The 18,461-nt window shown below is 33.5% G+C and overlaps 1 protein-coding gene across 1 annotated transcript; it reads left to right on the top strand.

Moving 5' to 3' along the window:
• Positions 2,377–18,387, top strand: LOC105158651 (chromosome transmission fidelity protein 18 homolog). Its single transcript, XM_011075472.2, has 23 exons — positions 2,377–3,311; positions 4,079–4,140; positions 4,920–5,057; positions 5,190–5,465; positions 7,799–7,885; positions 8,416–8,517; positions 8,632–8,697; positions 9,522–9,632; positions 9,708–9,769; positions 10,340–10,384; positions 10,776–10,849; positions 12,009–12,076; positions 12,292–12,360; positions 12,455–12,555; positions 12,626–12,707; positions 12,794–12,872; positions 12,964–13,051; positions 13,129–13,282; positions 13,558–13,743; positions 13,867–13,926; positions 15,787–16,088; positions 16,716–16,821; positions 18,018–18,387. The coding sequence occupies exons 1-23, from the start codon at positions 2,630–2,632 to the stop codon at positions 18,069–18,071; spliced, it is 3,054 nt and encodes a 1,017-aa protein (XP_011073774.1). The 5' UTR covers positions 2,377–2,629; the 3' UTR covers positions 18,072–18,387.

Below are 18,461 nucleotides of genomic sequence, written 5' to 3'. Positions count from 1 at the left end.
GTACATAATTAAATCCGAGCATAAAAAGTCTCCTGAAATGATAAAAAAATAGCTAGAAATCACCAGCGGTTTCATGTGCTATAAATTAACAGTTTCAGGTTAATACAAGATAAATTCAAATATTTTTGCCATAAAAAAAATATATATATATACTGAGACTAAGTCTAACACACAAAACTGGGCCGAGCGATCAACAACAGCGCACATATCGAACAACCCCATGTTCACTTTAATTTCCTTAAACTCAATATACGGAGTTTATTTAACTAATAAACTTCCATATAGGACAAGAATAAGTGTGAAAACACTCACTCCTACGTCTACTTTGTATATACATCAGGGCTCAAAATCCTCCCATCATATTCCTACGTAGGACGCACTACTTCTCATTTTTCTACTCAATTTTATTTATGAATTTCACTACATATTAGTATCCATATTTTAGAGTAGTTGTTGTTATAAATTAGTAATACGTAGCCGTAATTTCCCAAAAATTAATGCTATCGTATCCCATCACATTCCCTGGAATCCATTCACTCTTGAAATTGCATAGTATTGGCCTTTTGAAGCTAAAAACCAACTCAAGCTGCCCCCAGTGCTCCGGCATATTATCTGGAAAATTAGCCGTTATGGTATGTTATTTCTTTCATATATAATAAATAATATATCATATTTTAAAATATATTATATAAGAATAAGATATATAAATTAACATATTTCTTCAAAAAAATAAAATTAATTTATCAGTTCATGTAAATTCTAAAAACTTGAAAATATAGTTATCTTATCAATTGAAGAGCACTTTTGACTTTACCAAAAAATAGTGTGACGATATTGTAACCACCGTTTGTAAGTGTGGAGGACCCCATCCAAAACCCCAATTCCACACGTGGCTACTTAGTCACAAATTATATCCCATCTTTCCTTTCTGCACCAATGATTTGATTTGATTTTTTTTTTTAAGCAGCAATTACTGGTGTATAGTATTAGAATTCATAACCTAATTATCGGATCCGAGCATACAAGGAAGTCAGCAAAATGTCGAATTACCTAGTGGAGCATGCTCGATAATTGATTTTGGCATCAAATTTCTCCCACTAACCCTTTTCGATTGAAACCTTCTTTTCTCACATACATATATAGTATTATCATCGAAAAACTTCCAAAAAATCTGTAATGCATCATTTGATCAGTAATGGAAGAATATCCTTTTCTATGCTCGAGACCAACAAAACGATGTAATTTTTTATTTTTATAAATTCTTAAATATATATTTTTTATTTTGACTATGCATCTAAATTGTTTAAAAGTTTAATTTGATATTTAGTTTTTTTTAAATGGGAAATTAATAGTAATCTATTTTCATAAAATCTTTTTGTTATTATATTTTCAAGATGGGTGAATATTATGTTCTGAATAATTATTGCTCCTAAATGATAAAAAGAGGCAACTGAGAACAAGTGAGTAAACTTTTTGAAATTTGATTGAAAATCATTATAATATAATCAAGGCTTACAGCACATTAAGTTGATGAATTTTTTTAATAAATTTTTTATTTAGAAATTTCAAGTATTTTAATATAGAAAAAGTTACAACGAATTTTTCTAAAATTTGATATAATAAAAAAAATTATTTAAAAAAATTATTAATATTTCTTAATGTTTGATAAAATTACGTAATTTTTAAATAAAGGTATGTAATTGTTAACTTTACCTTTTCAATAAACTTTTTATTATTTTAAAAAATATAAAATTTGTAAAAAAAAATCGAACGAGGTGGATAAATTTTTTTAAAAAATTATCTACTTAGTATATAAATTTTTTTCTAAAAGTTTAAAAAATAAGTAAAATTGTGTCTATAAAAGCATTTTATTCAGTTCATCATAAGAAAAATACTTACAAATATAATAAAAACTAACGAATTGGGCTAATTGTTATACGATAATTAGAATTATAAAGTATTTGTAAATTTTATTACAATGAAGAAATATTTGTATTTATGCCAAACCCTCAGGAGAGTTTATTGTAATTTATTCTTTAATATTGATGTATATGTTAGTAATACACATTTATTTACAAGGATAAAAAAATAATTTTTATATGTAAGCCACATAATGGACACATACATTCTACCAGACTACATAACTCTCAACATCATTGTAAATACTTAAGATATTATTTTTAAAAGATAAATTATTATTTATTGATTAGACCACTCATCCCATCATCTGCCTAAAAAATTCTCTCACTAAACTTAAATTATGATTGGGTGTATTTTTATATCGAGGGTAAATCTTCCGTTCCATTCTTTAGCCGAAATCACTGCCACATCAAATATATTGAAGTATGCAGTGGTGCAAAGTTATGAATATTGTCAGAGTCGCCAGTAAGTGTCACGCTTTTTGAACAAGTGTTTTATGCAATTGAATAAGCGTTTGTCCCCATATCGCTTGTCTTTCTAATCATTTCCCTTCTTGCCGCCCATTCCCTTCTTTCCCGCCACAACACGCGGGGACACACACACACACGCACACACAGAGCAGCAGCAGCAGCTCTCAATCTCCCTCTTCCTCTCTCTCTTGCGCACACACGCACTGAACACAAACAGAGTATAGTCTTGAGGAGGGACAATGGATATTCCTGATTTGGAGGAGCTGGAATGGCTGGAATCCCACACTTTGAACGATCCGTTGGACGATAACTACGAGCTTGAAATCGAGCCCCCTTCACCTCCTTCATCACCCGAAACAGATAACCCACCCAAGAGACCAACTCTGTCCCTTCCGCCAAAGCCCTCACCTTTTAAACCCAAACCCCAAATCAATCCCACTGCCAAGAAACGCCTCCTATCCGACCTCCCCAAGTCGATATTGTTAGATGTGGATAACATTTACGACTTGGACAAGAATGTCCCGTATGCAAAAAGGAGCAGAACCGAAGAAGAGGAAGCCCGGAAGGAGAAATCTGCTCAGTCCAAGTGCCCGGATGTGGCGCTGATGGTGGGTGGTGATAGGAGCGGAGGTGTGGATGGCCCGGCAGATTTATTGAATGGAAATGTGGTTTCTGTAGAGAATACTGAAGGGAGTGATGATGATGAGGAGTGGCTGAGATACTCCCCTCCACGGCGTATTGTGGAGGAGATGGAGACTCAAAGAGAGGAGAGGATATTGTCGAGATATGCAACGGAGATAGAGGGGGATTGTGTTCCAGTTACAGGTTTGGATGGGGAGAGGGTATATGCAAAGATATGTAGAGTTGACATGGATGAGGACGAGAGAAAAAAGATATTGAGTGCAAGAGGAGACTTTAATGGTGAGGCTATAAGCTTTGAATTTGATGTTTTAGCCTGAATGGAGTTTTCATTCCTGCAATTCGTTTCTTTTGTGAACAATGTTTTGGCTGCTTTCTGACTCCATTCTTTTCCTAACACTTAGCTTGAGATAGTGACCGCCAAATTCATATATGAAATAAATGCTGCCGTGTTATCATGTTCCTTTTTCTTTCAGTTTACTCTTAAATGCACTTTCTTTACATCATGTGGGAACAATTCGATATTGTGAACTGAACTTGAAGTGGATTCAGCATTGAAAGTTAGGATACATATAGGAGTTTCAGCAGAAGTCAGCAAAAGCTGGGGGTTCTAACAAAGAATGTTCTGACATCTACAGATTCTCATGAAAAACTTCAGACTTGGTGGATGATCCATTTGCCTAGCAATAAATGACACTCTATATTACAAGGATTAGTAGCACTTTATTTATTCCTTCAGGCAAACAAAATATGATGTTCCTTTACAACCGACTGTAATCATCTAATATTAAACAAATTTTAGCACATGACAATTTATTGTTGCAGTATGGCTTGGTGCCTTTTGAACATTTATCTAATGTTTTACTTGTATGTTTACAAAGATTTTGAGTCCTACTATCAGAAGGAAATTCTGAAGCTTGAATACCCCCTCATCAAAGTGCTATACTTTACTCAGCTGTAAACAACATTGCTTACTTTGACTTACTGAATGCTGGAAAGCATCTGGAAAACTGATGTTATTGATTAAAGCGAACTACAATCACATGCAGGACTCATTCAGGAACCTGTTAGAGTTCTCATGCAAAAAGTTGAGCATGAGGAGTTCACAAAGGTAAGTTTCATCCTGCTCTATGAGTTTTGCTGAAGAAGTATTGTACTTCTTCTTTTCTGCTCTTCTTGTTTGCCTTGTCTCTATCCCAATAAAATATGACAAACTATTTAACAAATTTCTGTTATAATATTGGATCAGGACTTATTCTTTCTATTAGTTTATCAGTTCTTTTTCTTCGACCACAAAGAGAACAGTTAGACTTGTTTTCACTGAGGAATTCACCCCTAGAATGAATATGTTCTCTATTTAGGTCTTTGAGTTCTTATTCTCTGTTTAGAGGTGCTAATTCCACCTTGGGGATACATTTGAAATTGCAATAATATTATGCAAAGTACCTCAATTCGCTTCATTATTTATGTTAGGTTTGCCTAATGATGCTCTTGGCCTGAAAAAAGAAGGCTCAGGAGGGTTCACCTTATCATGGAGTAAGCATGATACTGCAATCTCGCACCAGAAAATTTAGTTAATACCTTCAAAATATTAGGGTGTTATAGATTAAATTGGTTAAGCTTACAAAGGAGCTTTGGTGAGACCAGCTAAAATTATTTGGCTAATATGTTTACATGTTTTAGACACTTTGAAGAATTAAAAGATCCTCATCTTAATTTCATACAAGTTGGGACCTTCAAGCGCAAGTTGATTTAATGGCTGGTATCTCATTGAATTTTGACATATGATACAACCAACCATAAGATTTTGACTTGTGGCCAAAAGGTGTGATTCAATGTTGATTATTCATAAAATAGTGTTCTTAAGTTTTTTCATGTTTCTTCTTGAAGGCTTTGCAAGCAAGTGGTGAAGGTCCCACTCAGGTAGTTCCTCTAAAAGCACCAGTGACTGATCAGCAACTTTGGGTGCACAAATATGCTCCAAGTTCTTTCACGGAGCTTCTCAGTGATGAGCAGACAAACCGTGAGGTTGTTTTGCATTTTTTTTTGTTTCTTATCATTGTTGCTCGTTCCTTAAGGATTTCTCAGAGAAATTGTAGTGACAGTTATTACTTGAAGATTTTCCTGCCATTTGTCTAATTGTTTGTCTGTTTAATGCAGGTTCTCCTATGGTTGAAACAGTGGGATTCCTGTGTTTTTGGATCTGAAATTACGAGTACCACAGACGATGTGTTGTCTGCTTTGAGACGACATTCTTCTGGCTCTCAACATTCTAAACAATCTTCGAAGAGTTATTTTGGGAACAAAAAAGAAACCAGATTGAGCAGAAACACACTGGGAGCCAGTAATGATTTGAATAAGGAAAATAGTAGTTCCCAAGGCATTCAGGATATGAGGGCAAACAGGCACAAAAGTTTTGGTCCTCCTGAACAGAAGGTTAGTTAATATCATATGTCGTCCTCTACATTATCATGCCATTTTGTCATAACATCTCTTTTAAGTTTATCTTCCATTGATGCCAATTTCATTAAAAAGCTGAACTTGTGTCGTCTTAATTTTCACTATTGTAATCTGTTTCATTTGCAATTATGTATTAGTTACTGCATCTTTTTACTAGCTTTTGAGGAGCTTTTTGTCTTTGAAAAGGAAATATTGTAAATGATCACATCAAAAGCTATGCCATGTATCTGGTTGTGCTCAATACAACAAATATAATCTGACTCAAGTCAAGAATGGCAGCTAAAGTAAATTAGGACTGATAAAGTTGGAATGTAGTGCCAACTTGCCTGATAAGAGAAATTTGGATGCAGAATGTTGTTCTGAAAATAAATGCGATAGCCATCTCACAGTCACTTCTGAAATCATCCACTTTGTGATGCGTGCTAGACTATGTCATGCTGGAAAAATGAAAAGTTGGAAACAAATATTGTCACCGATCAATCAGGCCATTGTAAATTTGTAATGTTTCGAATTAGTAACTACTTTACCTTTTCTGACTTTGGTGCTTCAAAGTTCTAGGCAGAGTTTGTTTCTATAGCACTATGTTGGAACATAACCAACTAATATTGCTAATATGAATTTGACCTGTTAAGGTGCCCGCTACGGCTATGCAATGTAGTTGGGCTTTCATGTTGATCCGAATGAATCATCCTCTCTGCATAAGTAATTCTTTGCCAAGCAAGAGGATAGTAAATTACAATTTCTATCTTTGTAGAACATGTATTTCTATAACTATGAAATTCATAAATGACATTTCCATAATCCTTTTGTGGTGGTGAATCTTGTATATGTTCTTAAGACCCCTAAAAGCCCACTGAAACCGTATATGCACATACACATGAAGACACGGTCATTAATATTAGGGATAATTACATCGACACCGCTTGGGAGTAGTTGAAATACTCAAACTACTCCGCTACTATTAATAATTACACTGAACAACCCTAAAACTGTCACATGTCTAACACTTGCCCCCTATGTTATGCTGGAAAATACTGAAGCAACCACAGGAAAATGATGAAAATCCAATTTTTGCCCTTGGGCTCTTGGTGAGCAATTTGACAAGTTTTGTGAACAAATATTCCTTCTATATGAGAGGGTAGATATGATATTATTACATTATTTGGAGGGTCAAAATGTCATACTGCCACAAGTTTGAAATTCTAATTTTGTTTTCTTGATGCCTTAAGATTTATATATATATTTTTTTATTCCCATTTTAGTTTAAGTAACAGACATGACAAAATTGTACTTCTAGTCTTTAAAAGCGTTTGAAGTAAAATTATTTATATTAATCACATGAGTATAGTAAAGCATTTGTCCACTAAAGTTTCTCATTTTGACCAAGAGTTTATGTCAATTCCTTTTTCTCTAATTAATTATTTGATTTTTCCCCAAGGTTGAAACTTAAATTGAATAGACTACAGATGGTTATCTTCTAATTCTAGATAACTTCAATTGCCTTGATATTTTTGTACATATTTTACTTGGATTATAGGCAACACTTTACGCACACACATGTATGCATGTATATGTGTATGTGTGCATCACACATGTTAATCTCAGTTAAGAAAATGTCTTAAATTTTAATTTTCCTTCCCCCAACTCTCCCCCGTGTAAATCTTGCTTATGCCACTTACTGATGGCATGCAGATTGTGATTGGTTTTACAAATATAGTTGAGTTGTTCATATCTTTTGTGATTCAGACGGAAAAAGCAACTGGCCATTGGATAAAACTGTTTAAATTGATTGACCTTATGCTACATTTTGCTACATTCCAGTGTCATACTCTTGGAGTTTGCTGGGCGTTCTTACCTAGTTTTGTAAATATCTTACTGAGTTTTCTTCTGTGTTTCTTACAATATATCTATGTGCTACCTAACTGTCCTTATGGTACATATAAATATTGTAGGTTTCTATTATCTACTTTTAGTGCTTGATTTCCCATTGTCATTTTAGTTCCGCTCCTCCTTTTATGTTTCTTTTTTTGCTTAACATTCACATATATAATTATTATATACTTTTCCTCCATTAGCTTATGATTTGTCTTCTCTAATCTACTGATACTGGTGAAAGTAATCTTTACTATATCAGTGAGCTGCTCCGGGTGTAGGATTACTTGCAGCATGGACGAGTAACCCAATTGCTCCGAAATTACATGTCTTACTGTTAACTTAAATTATCCCTACATTGGCATTCATGTCAAATTTCCAGGAGTATTTCTCTGACATTTGTATGAATGTTAACAAAAAAATGATAATCATCACAGATTCTTTTGCTTTGTGGTCCTCCTGGGCTTGGAAAGACAACGCTTGCGCATGTAGCTGCTCGGCACTGTGGGTACCGTGTTGTTGAGGTTCAATAATTTTAACCTTTTTGTTTACCTGAGCTCAAGTTATTTCTGGTAGCTTCTTTATTGTCAGGCTAGTTGCGGAATAACTTTGTTCATTACTTGAGTGGGAATCAGTTTTTTAGTTTTTTTTAACAGAATAGCTTTTTGGATAATAAAGGTACCTTGTGTGATATTTGTCAACTAAACATTTTGATCATGAGGTAACTTGAAAGCCATCATCCTGTCCATTTTGTTGTATTATATTTTAGATATCCTTATTTCACTGCCAACACTTATGGGAAGTCATCTGTTATGACAATACTTGGCTTGTATCAGAGTTGATTCTGGTTGCACATAAGCTCTGATGCTCCAAACATATGCACTTGGTTGATGGTTTTCCTTCAATGTAGACCTGCTGCTTATTTTGCTTTGTTATGCAAAACTTTCAGTTCAACTGCGTATTGTGATGAAGTCCCTGAAAGCTGCCTTTAAATTTGAAATTCTTACAATAAACAAGTATTTTCCATTTAATTGGTTTGTTATTCCTGTGACAGATTAATGCAAGTGATGACCGGTCATCAGCAACCATTGAAGCTAAAATCCTTGATGTGGTTCAGATGAATTCAGTCATGGCTGATTCAAAGCCAAAGTGCTTGGTTTGTTTCAGTGTCTAATTGTTGCAATTGTGTAAACCTTTCCACTGTTTCCTAGTTCTGATTCCGAATGGTTATTGTGCTTATGCAAAACACAATTGGGTACTGTTTCTTAAGGTTATTGATGAAATAGATGGGGCACTTGGAGAGGGGAAGGGTGCTGTGGAGATCATTCTTCAATTGGTAAGTTATGTAATGTTTGAGCTATTACTTGTTGCCTATTTATGTTGCCCTCATTATATCAGCAAATCTCATACGTGTCAAACAACACTTTTAGTTCTCCTCCTGTAATCCTGCACATTGATTTGTTAAAAGATGTTTTGTTGCAAATGATGATGCAGAATTTTTCATGTTTTTGGTCATTCCATTTGCAATTGGCACAATCCTAGTGTACTGTGTCTGTATTGCAAAATTTTCCAAAGGAATAATTCTGAACATATTGAAACTAACAACCACATTGCACTGCACTTAAAGTAAATAGAAAAGGATCTTCTCAAAAATCAAAGTCACTTACGGATTAATGGTCTTCACTTTGTTTCTTATAGATACTCTTCATATAACCTCCTGAGAAGTGAGGTCCCAGTTGAGGATATTTTAAGTTTCAAAGCATTTATGCATTGGTTGAATTTGGAAAAACAATGATAGCTCATTTGTGAGTCACAGTAATATCAAAACTTTATACCTTCCTTTACGTCTCCTATTCTGACATTCCCTCGTCACTCGATTGCGTTTAGGATGCTTGCTACTGTTTAAGATATTCTTAATCTTTGGATTTGATTTTCATCTTTTGTCCGAAAGGTTCGTTGCTATTCTGCATTAGTTGTGATATTTCTTTTGTGCTAAATGTTTCAATGCATTGAGAAGATGCAACTGCACCTTGGTGAAGTTCGTATAAAGCTGGTAGTAATTCGTGCTCTCGTTAGTTCTCGAACTTCAGGGAGTGGCGGAGCTTTGCAATGTCAAACATTCACTTCCCTTAAACAATAACACGAGCCATAATGATGCAGGTATTGGCTGACCGAAAAAGTGATACTGGAAAAGAAAATATAGATCAAGAGGCACATTCTGGTCGGAAGTCTTCCCGTAAGAAGCAAAGAAATTCACAATTATTGAGACCTGTAAGTATGATTAAATGTCATAACATTGGTAGTATAAATAGATTTGACACTGAGATAACTGCGTGGAGGTTGCAGGTTATATGTATTTGCAATGATCTATATGCTCCAACATTAAGGCCATTGCGTCAGGTGGCCAAGTAAGTTCCTCCAGTATATTTTGTTTCGTCTTTGATGAATCTAAAGCATCGGGATCAATCTTGGACTTCAGATTAAGATCAAATTAGCAGAATGTGTTTTTTCTTAAAGTTCCAAACAATATGGGTTTTTATGCTAAAAGTAAAAATGAGAACAAGAAAAAGAGGTACTCTATCCACCATCCATGGCTGAGTAAGCTGAATTATATATTACAGGTATAGTGAAAATTAACGCAGGACCTGATATATTATACATCATTGCTGTGACGAGAGAATGCATATTATATAAGAGTCCTAATGTTTATTAAACTGTTTACTTGAACATTCTTTTGAATCCAATTGTCATAACTATTTGGAGAATGGTTTTCCTGGTGGGGGTTCTGAGGCACTGCTCTCAAGCCCTTTTACATGCGCATTTACTAGTATTAAAATTCAAATGTACATTAGCTATTTTTGTGCTTTAATATTTCAATAAAACCATATTCCATTAAGTTTTCTTCCATTGCAGGATTGGACGAAAACCATTGTTATGTTATAAAACAATATCTTATTAATTTTTTCGTTCCATTGCAGGGTCCACATTTTTGTTCAACCGACTGTGAGTCGTGTCGTAAACAGGTATTTTGTTTGAGTTTTTTGTTCAATAAATCATTTTGTCACTCAACTGATTTTTCCAGTTTGCTGGCTGCAGCTATAAGATATGCTTAATTGCTGGGCTAGTAACACTTTGTGTTGGGAATTTAACACTCTTGAGTTGATGTGGTTCCATTTAATTAGTAATGTGTCTATTGGAAAATTCAATTTCATTAGGTCATGTATATTTGACTTTTTCATTCAACCTGGTGAAGTATGTTACTGCGTAGTATTTGTTTTTAGTTGAGATATAAATGTCTTTTGAATCATGTTTGGTACAACTATCAGTTGATGCAATTTTATTCAGCCTATGTTTGATATTATATAAAAGCTCTCCTTTACTGTCTAAGCTAAGTGCATAACTGTTGAATGATAGGTTGAAGTATATATGTAATAAGGAAGGTGTGAAGACGAGTTCGATAGCTCTTTCTGCACTAGCAGAGTATACTGGTAAGTCCTACTTCATTTATTGATTTGCATTTATTTCACAATTTTAATATAAGGCTTTGTAGGATAAAAGACAAATATTGCATCGTAACATGTTAGAGAAAGATAGAAAGAGGCTTGATATACAAAAGCTTTTTAAACATACCACACCATACAGTCATCTATAAAATCATTGAAAGACAAAAACCCTTTCATTGGTTGAAGTTGTAGTTGTTGGAGGTATGTCTTGGTTGGATTGGGTGGGGTCAGATTAGGTCTGACTCAGAAAAGGAAAAGAAGAAGAGGTATTAGGAGATAGTAATACTACTGTGTACACCTTTTAGACATTAGATTGTACATTCAAAATTGTAAAATTTCTATCCAAATAAAATAGTTAAATAATTTCTTTTATATATGTTATTCTAAGTATAAGGAGTATGCTAAGAATTATACATTTTCAAGTGTCACTCGATGATTTAGGGGATATATATGCATATATCTAAATTTTTCATGATCATGTATGTTTTAGCTTCTAAGAGGTATTTTAGTTAGTTTGCGCATTTATATGTTGTTTTCACCTTTTGACATTTTCAATTCAGTTTACATGTCCATATGTTATTTTTGCATCTAGCTGGATTTGTGATTATTTGTCATTTTATACTTTATTTTTAATCATTTAGCGCATATCATAATTTTGTGTGTCTGTGTGTGTTTCTTACATCTTTCTATTGTGTTTTTTTTTAGTCATCTTTACATGCTTATATATATATATATTTGTTGTATACTTACCGCTTTTGTATGTTTAATTAGTCTTGTGTATTTTTAGTCATTTTGAATGCTCATACTTATTTCTTCATCTTTAGATATTTAGTAGTTTTTCACTTGATACATATAGTTTTAATTTTGAAAAATATACTAATCATTTTGCTTACTTGACATAAATTAGAGATGTGGGTTAGAATTTAAAAAAATGACAAAAAACTTCATACTTCTTTACATTTTCAGAAGTTGGTAAATTTCTAGGGGTGTTCTTTTTTGGAGCCAAGATGGAATCTGGTTATACTGATTTTCAGTAAGGCATGCTGCCTCTAGATTATCATAAATTTCATACGTTATATAAGATCCAAATATCAAACAGTTACTCTTTTGTGAGTTAATGTATTTATCATTTTACTTTCCTCAGAGTGTGATATACGATCATGCTTGAACACACTTCAGTTTCTCAACAAGAAGAAGGAAATTCTCAATGTGGTATGACTTTGACATTGCTGCCTTGTCTTTTTTTACGAATCATATTTTTCATGCAAACTTCATTGGACTAAATGGGTCACCATCCAGTAGACACTGTTCTTAATCATACTTGCTGAAGGATAAATGCTCTTTCTTGTCCTTGCCGATAGATAAATATGAGTTCATCTAAAAAAATTTGTTTACCAATTTTACTGATTGAACTTTTCTGCTTTAAGATGGAGATAAGTTCTCAAGTGGTTGGTCGAAAGGATACATCTAAAAGTGCTTTTGATATATGGAAAGAGGTGAGTTAAATAGCTTGTTTGTCACATTTCGAAGTCATTTGTCATCTACCTTTACTTATCGTTCGCAATTTCCTATTTTCTTCTTTGTATAAAGATCTTCCACAAACAAAAGGGGAAACGAGCGAGGAAAGCTAACAATTCTGTTGGCAGCATGTCCAAAGACTTTGAGTTTCTCTACTCTATGATATCTAACCGGTAATTAGCAAATTATCTATGTACAGAGATTCAAGTAAAAATCATACTTATCTTCTATTTTTCTTCCCAGCGGTGACTATGACTTGATATTAGATGGGATTCATGAAAACATTTTGCAGCTACGTTATGTTGATCCTGTGATGCAAAAGACTGTAAGACTTGTCAATTAAGTGTCTTGTTCCTATCCAAAAAGCCTGGAATACGCAGACTAAACATTTTTTGGTAAATTATCTTTTAGGTACAATGTTTGGATAATCTGGTTGTTTCTGATATAACTCACCGATACATTATGCGCACGCAACAAATGTCTCTTCATGGTAATAGTGTTCTAGCCATCTGCAATTGTTTAATCAGCTTTCACATGATGCTTATCTGGCCCTAATTTTGCTTTTAAACTGCTTTCCACAGTTTATCAGCCTCCGATTGCAATAATTATACATGGTCTGATAGCTCAACTCGAAAAGAAAGATATTGAATGGCCAAAGTCTTTCCAGAGGTATATGAATAACCCATAAACTTGTTTTCTGCACCATTTTTTGTATCATTGCATGATATTCAATTATCATCGGATAGACACCGGACAATGTTGGCAGAGAGGATGGACATGTTTCATACATGGCACAACAGGATACCACCATACATTTCGAGGCATTTGTCAACAAAATCCTTTGTAGAAGACTCAATTTCTCCGATGCTGCATATTCTATCACCACCTACCCTAAGACCGGTAAAGTTTGTTGTTAAACATTTATGCACCAACTCATTTTTGTTAAATTTGCAATTTTGTGTTCACTGCTGCATTTACTATTTAAAATAAAGAATCTAAGGGATCAAATATCACTTTAAGCGCCTGCATTTTTCAGCTAAGCTTGGCTCACAAACATCTAAGGTTTGCAAAACCAAATGGAAGTTGTTCTGTTTACGCCAGTTGTTGGATTATCATGCATCTATTTCCTTGGTTGCCAGTTGTGTATTTTTGACAGGTGCGTACTCCATTTGCAGGTTGCATTGCATTTACTTTCAGACAATGAGAAGACTGATATAGGGCAGTTAGTAAATAGCATGGTCTCTTATGCTATAACATACAAAAATGTCAAATCTGATCGAGGTAGTTTGAGACATGAAGATGCTTTAGATGCAACCGCACTTTCGCTTGATCCGCCCCTTGTTGAATTTATACAGTTCAAGGTTAGTATATTGGTCATGCAAATCAATCTTTTATTGAATTTCACCTCTAATTAATGAAAATACTTGGTCTTATTGCTTAGGAACTATAACCTTTATTTATTTGGTTTCTGTTTGTTCAAGCAGGGTTACATATCATGTCATTTTGATCTTGCCTTGGCAGTGAAGCAGGTCTTGGTTCATGAGGTAAGTGAATGTTCGAGGGTTTCTTATTGCTGATGTCATAAAAAGTGATAAATAGATTTTCTTTTCCCGCGATATTGGAAAACACTCAAAGTGATTGTTTAGCTAACTCTACTCTGGCTGGCTGAAGATATAGGAATCACTAGGATGTGAATATTCTTCAACGCATTGTTAGTTGTCATGATAGTGTGATGTCATTAAAGTTGTGTTTGGATGTCAACTCAGTTATAAGGAAATAAAGCAAAGGCAAGTATGCTACTTAGTTACATCATCTTATCTATACTATTACAGAGGTATGAATAGTATTATAGGTTTCATTTTATTTTTCACTAGACTAAAATTTCTGTTGTTTAATATTGTTTATAATGGTATTTATGTTAATTAATATTATAATTATCTGAAACTTAATTATGGTAATATCTTAAATTAATAAAATATATAAATTGAAAAAAATATTGAATTTAGATAGTCTTCTGAGAAGATTTTGATAGCTTATTGAATAGTGTATATTCATTTCTAACTTGCTAAATTCCTGTATAGTTAGCTTTCTAAGTACATCTTTTTGTTATGTGTATATACTTAACTTTTTTTTAAAGAATCTACATACTTTTATCTTAACATATCTATGTATCGATATTATATGTATATATTTTACATATACTTATATGCATAAATACTATTATAAGAGCAAGTATAAACATCAGTAGTTTATTTTCTAATGATAAGAAGTATCTCCTAGTATCTATTAGTAATTACATAAATATTTAATATTTGTAGGATAAATTTAAACTTCCAAAATTTAGTACTGAAAAATGAATAAAATATTTATTATAAACTTATTTTGTAAAAATTCTATGGATATGCAGTAAAAATAAAAAACAAGAAGACAAATAAAGAGTAAAAATGTGCACTTGAATTCATGAAGGACTAATAACTATCTTATGTTTCTGGTATTTTTGTCTTAAATTATTTCTTTGTATTTAATTTTATGGAAAACGTGTCAAAATTGTTTCTGCTTCATTTTCTTAGAAAAATAAATAAATTGCTAATTAAATTGATTTAACAATTTTACTTAAAATTAATCTAACTAAAAGTGCACCATCAAAGATAACCATGTTCCATATATGCAATTTATTGAATATAATATTTCTTATATTGAATAAAATTTCATATTAAGATTACTGAATTAGGAACTTAGATACTAATTCAGTGATAAAGATTAACTAAAACTGCACTGTCAAAGATAACTATGATCCCGTATATGCAACTTATTGAACATAATATTTCTTATATTGAATAAAGTTTCATATTTGGATTCCTAAATTAGGAACTTAGATACTAATAAGAGCGAATATGTTTGGTAAATCAACTGAACTGAAATTGAAAATTTGGTACATATTGAAACCGATTCAAAAGATACGGTTCCGTATTCAATTTTATTTTCTTGGAAATTCGGTATTTGGTTTCAGACTTCAGTGTCGGATTATCGAACTGTACTAAATACTGAAATATTATTTTTCTACGCACACTTTTATATATGAATTAATTTTATATTATTTTTATTATTTTACTTACTAAAACTTAATAAAATAAATAGAAGTGTAATAATCATTTTTATTTTTTAATTTTTTTATATTTTTAACAAAAAATTTGGTTATCGAATGCCAAACCAAAATACCAAAAACAAATTATGTAATTATGGAAACCGAACTGACCAATTAGGTATTCGATTTAACATTTTCGTGTGCCGACTTTTGAGAGTGCTCCCTTAACTGTCTCTGAAAAATTGTGCATCCCAGTGATAATTTTTGTCATTTAGATGATCATAGTAGAGATAGTATTATTTATAACGATGACCTGCAGGTGGAAAAGCAGAAGATTCTACAGGGTAGCCTCTCCAAATCTACCCATCTTCACACAAAAGAAAATCATGCCTTGGCAAAGGATAATAGTGGAAGTGGACTATCATCAAAATCTAGTTATACGAACGGATCTGATGAAAAGAAAATGGACAGGAAAATTTTGACTGCTGACAAGTCTGGACTTTCTGTCTCTTCCAATACGCCAGTTGCAGAGTCCAGTGGTTATTCTACCTCTATCGATGGAGCAAAATCAGTTCAAAGGACAAAAAGAACTTCTCGTGGCCTGGCTAATTTCTTTGATCGGTATAATTAGTCCTTAGGCTATCTTCTTCTTCTGGACCATCTTTGTGTAATAGAGATGATAATTGTGAATGAAAACCTATTCATGATTAGAACAGAAGAACAAGAGAAAATTCACCTTGCAAAAGCATTTTGAAATTTTCTTAAGAATTAAGCTTTCTAATATAGATGAAGGCAGCCAGACTCGTCTGATTGGCCCTTCACAAGTGCTTTCAGTTTTCAAGACAACCTAACCCATAAGATTCTGATTTGAATCTTGTTCTGCATTTTCTTCAATAGCTGCAAGAGATGTGGCATTTGGTTATAACATTATCATATGTCGGCAATATTTTGCTCTTTTACTTTATCTTGGAGTGAATTCCCCTCTCTTCTTAATCCGAAAACAAAATCCAGGAAAGTTACTAAATCAGCTCTATGTAACTGCACATCATACTATTTTTCTTCACTCAACTCTATGTGCAAAATATTTGTCCTTTACTATAAACTGATTGTTGAAGTTGTATGTATTCTTAAATCTTCTTATGTGGAATAAGTTTTAGATGGTTACTTTTTGTTAGTACTTGCTAATAGTTTTTTCTACTTCTGTTCTATTTTGCTTGGATGTTATAGATTTTTATGCATCTTTGCCAGGTTCAGGAAGGTCAGCAATGAAGATTCTCGAATTAACACCAATGTTGCGCAGAGGCCTGAGACAGCACAGAGAGATTCACACCCCTTATTGTTCAAATTTAACGAGGTATGGAGTAAGTTGCTTTCTGTTTTCTTTTATTCTAGACTTTAATTAAATAAAGCATGCTTTGCCAAATCAACTTTAGATCTGACTAACTATGAGCTCACTCAGCCTCAAGCTGGGCAGATGATTTAGCACTTGTCGCTGTACTATTTTGCGTCGAATTATCCGACAGGTTATATAGTGGATCCACCATTAGTCTACATGTTTTTACCGTGTTTTGCTCTACCATATATTGGATTTATGCCTCTTAGGATCAGGAAAGAAATTTAGTTTCTTATGCTTAAATATCAAAACAATGACTGCAGATCTACCTTTACATCAGCGAGACCATGTCAAGACAGTATACCACTCAACTTTCACACCATTATGAAATAAATTATCAGAATCGCCTAATCACAAGTTTGAAATCTACCAATTGACTTCAGGACATGAGAAATCCCAGTTTTGTACATAGTAGTACAAATAAGCAAGTAGCAGGGGCACACAACCAATGAACATATGGTTGCAAACATCCTTAACCCAAGTAGCAACATGATAATTGAAATAAACCCAGAGCTGCCCAATTTTAAACCATCTTGTGAGTGCAGACAAAAGTTCCCTAAATCACCGACATCACCAGCATGACTGAAAGCCTATGTGAGGTACCATATTTGAAACATGGAGCATATTTGTGAATGTCTTGGGACTCTGCTATAGTTGGGGTACTGGACTGCAGCTTCAGCCCAAGCTAGGGTTTGTGCTTTGGGCCTGATTCAAATTTCGGGCTCTTTTCTGGGTAGCTGGTCTTAGGTGATGTTGGAAGCCAGATTTTGGGACAAAAGTGCTGCACGGAATTGTACTATATAGAAGCATAGTTGTAGCTGCTTGAGCCCCACATGTACAATTTGTCAAGAAGGTTATGAGATGCTAGCAGTATAGCAAGTTGACCACCAGCTCTTCAAAACCCATTTTATCATGTGATCTTTGTATGTAAATTGTGATGCCATAACCTGAAGATTACAGAATCATATTTCGTCATGGAATCTCATAGCAATTAGGCTATTTTACCATCAGCGACACCATTATTACTAGCTAAATGACACAGGTATACCATCTTCCATCTTGTGTCCTCTCTCTCTCTCTCTAGTCTAAACTTTAAATTATCCAAATACTTTCTGCAGGTTATAAGATAGTTATATCTTTTCCTTGGTTTTATGTAGGGATTCACAAATGCAGTAAAAAGACCAGTACGCCTGCGTGAATTCCTTCTGTGATCTATAGTGTTGTTATCATATATTGTATAGTTGACATTTCTTTGAATAGCATCAAGTGTTGTTTTCTTTGCTCGTTCTGGAATAATACATGATAGGTTTTGTTTCATTTTGTTATTTGAAATGGACCCACACATCATAGATTGACACTTGAAACAGTTTTATTATTCTTAGGCTAATGGTGCTGTAATTTTTAGAGGCTCAGAGTGTAAAACAATATGAAGTACACAGTACTTGGAACAGGAACTAGTTGTTCAGTGTTGTTCTGAGGACCAAATCCATGTATATAAGAAGCCTGTACATCTGACTACTTTATCCAGTTTTGCGTTTCAACTTTGTTCAATCTCATAGATAGCTGACATCATCGATCAGTAAATATTGCTGTGTCTAACA

Source organism: Sesamum indicum, linkage group LG3 (genome assembly GCF_000512975.1).
Source record: "Sesamum indicum cultivar Zhongzhi No. 13 linkage group LG3, S_indicum_v1.0, whole genome shotgun sequence".
NCBI lineage: Eukaryota > Viridiplantae > Streptophyta > Magnoliopsida > Lamiales > Pedaliaceae > Sesamum > Sesamum indicum.
This window is presented reverse-complemented; position numbering and strand designations above follow the sequence as displayed.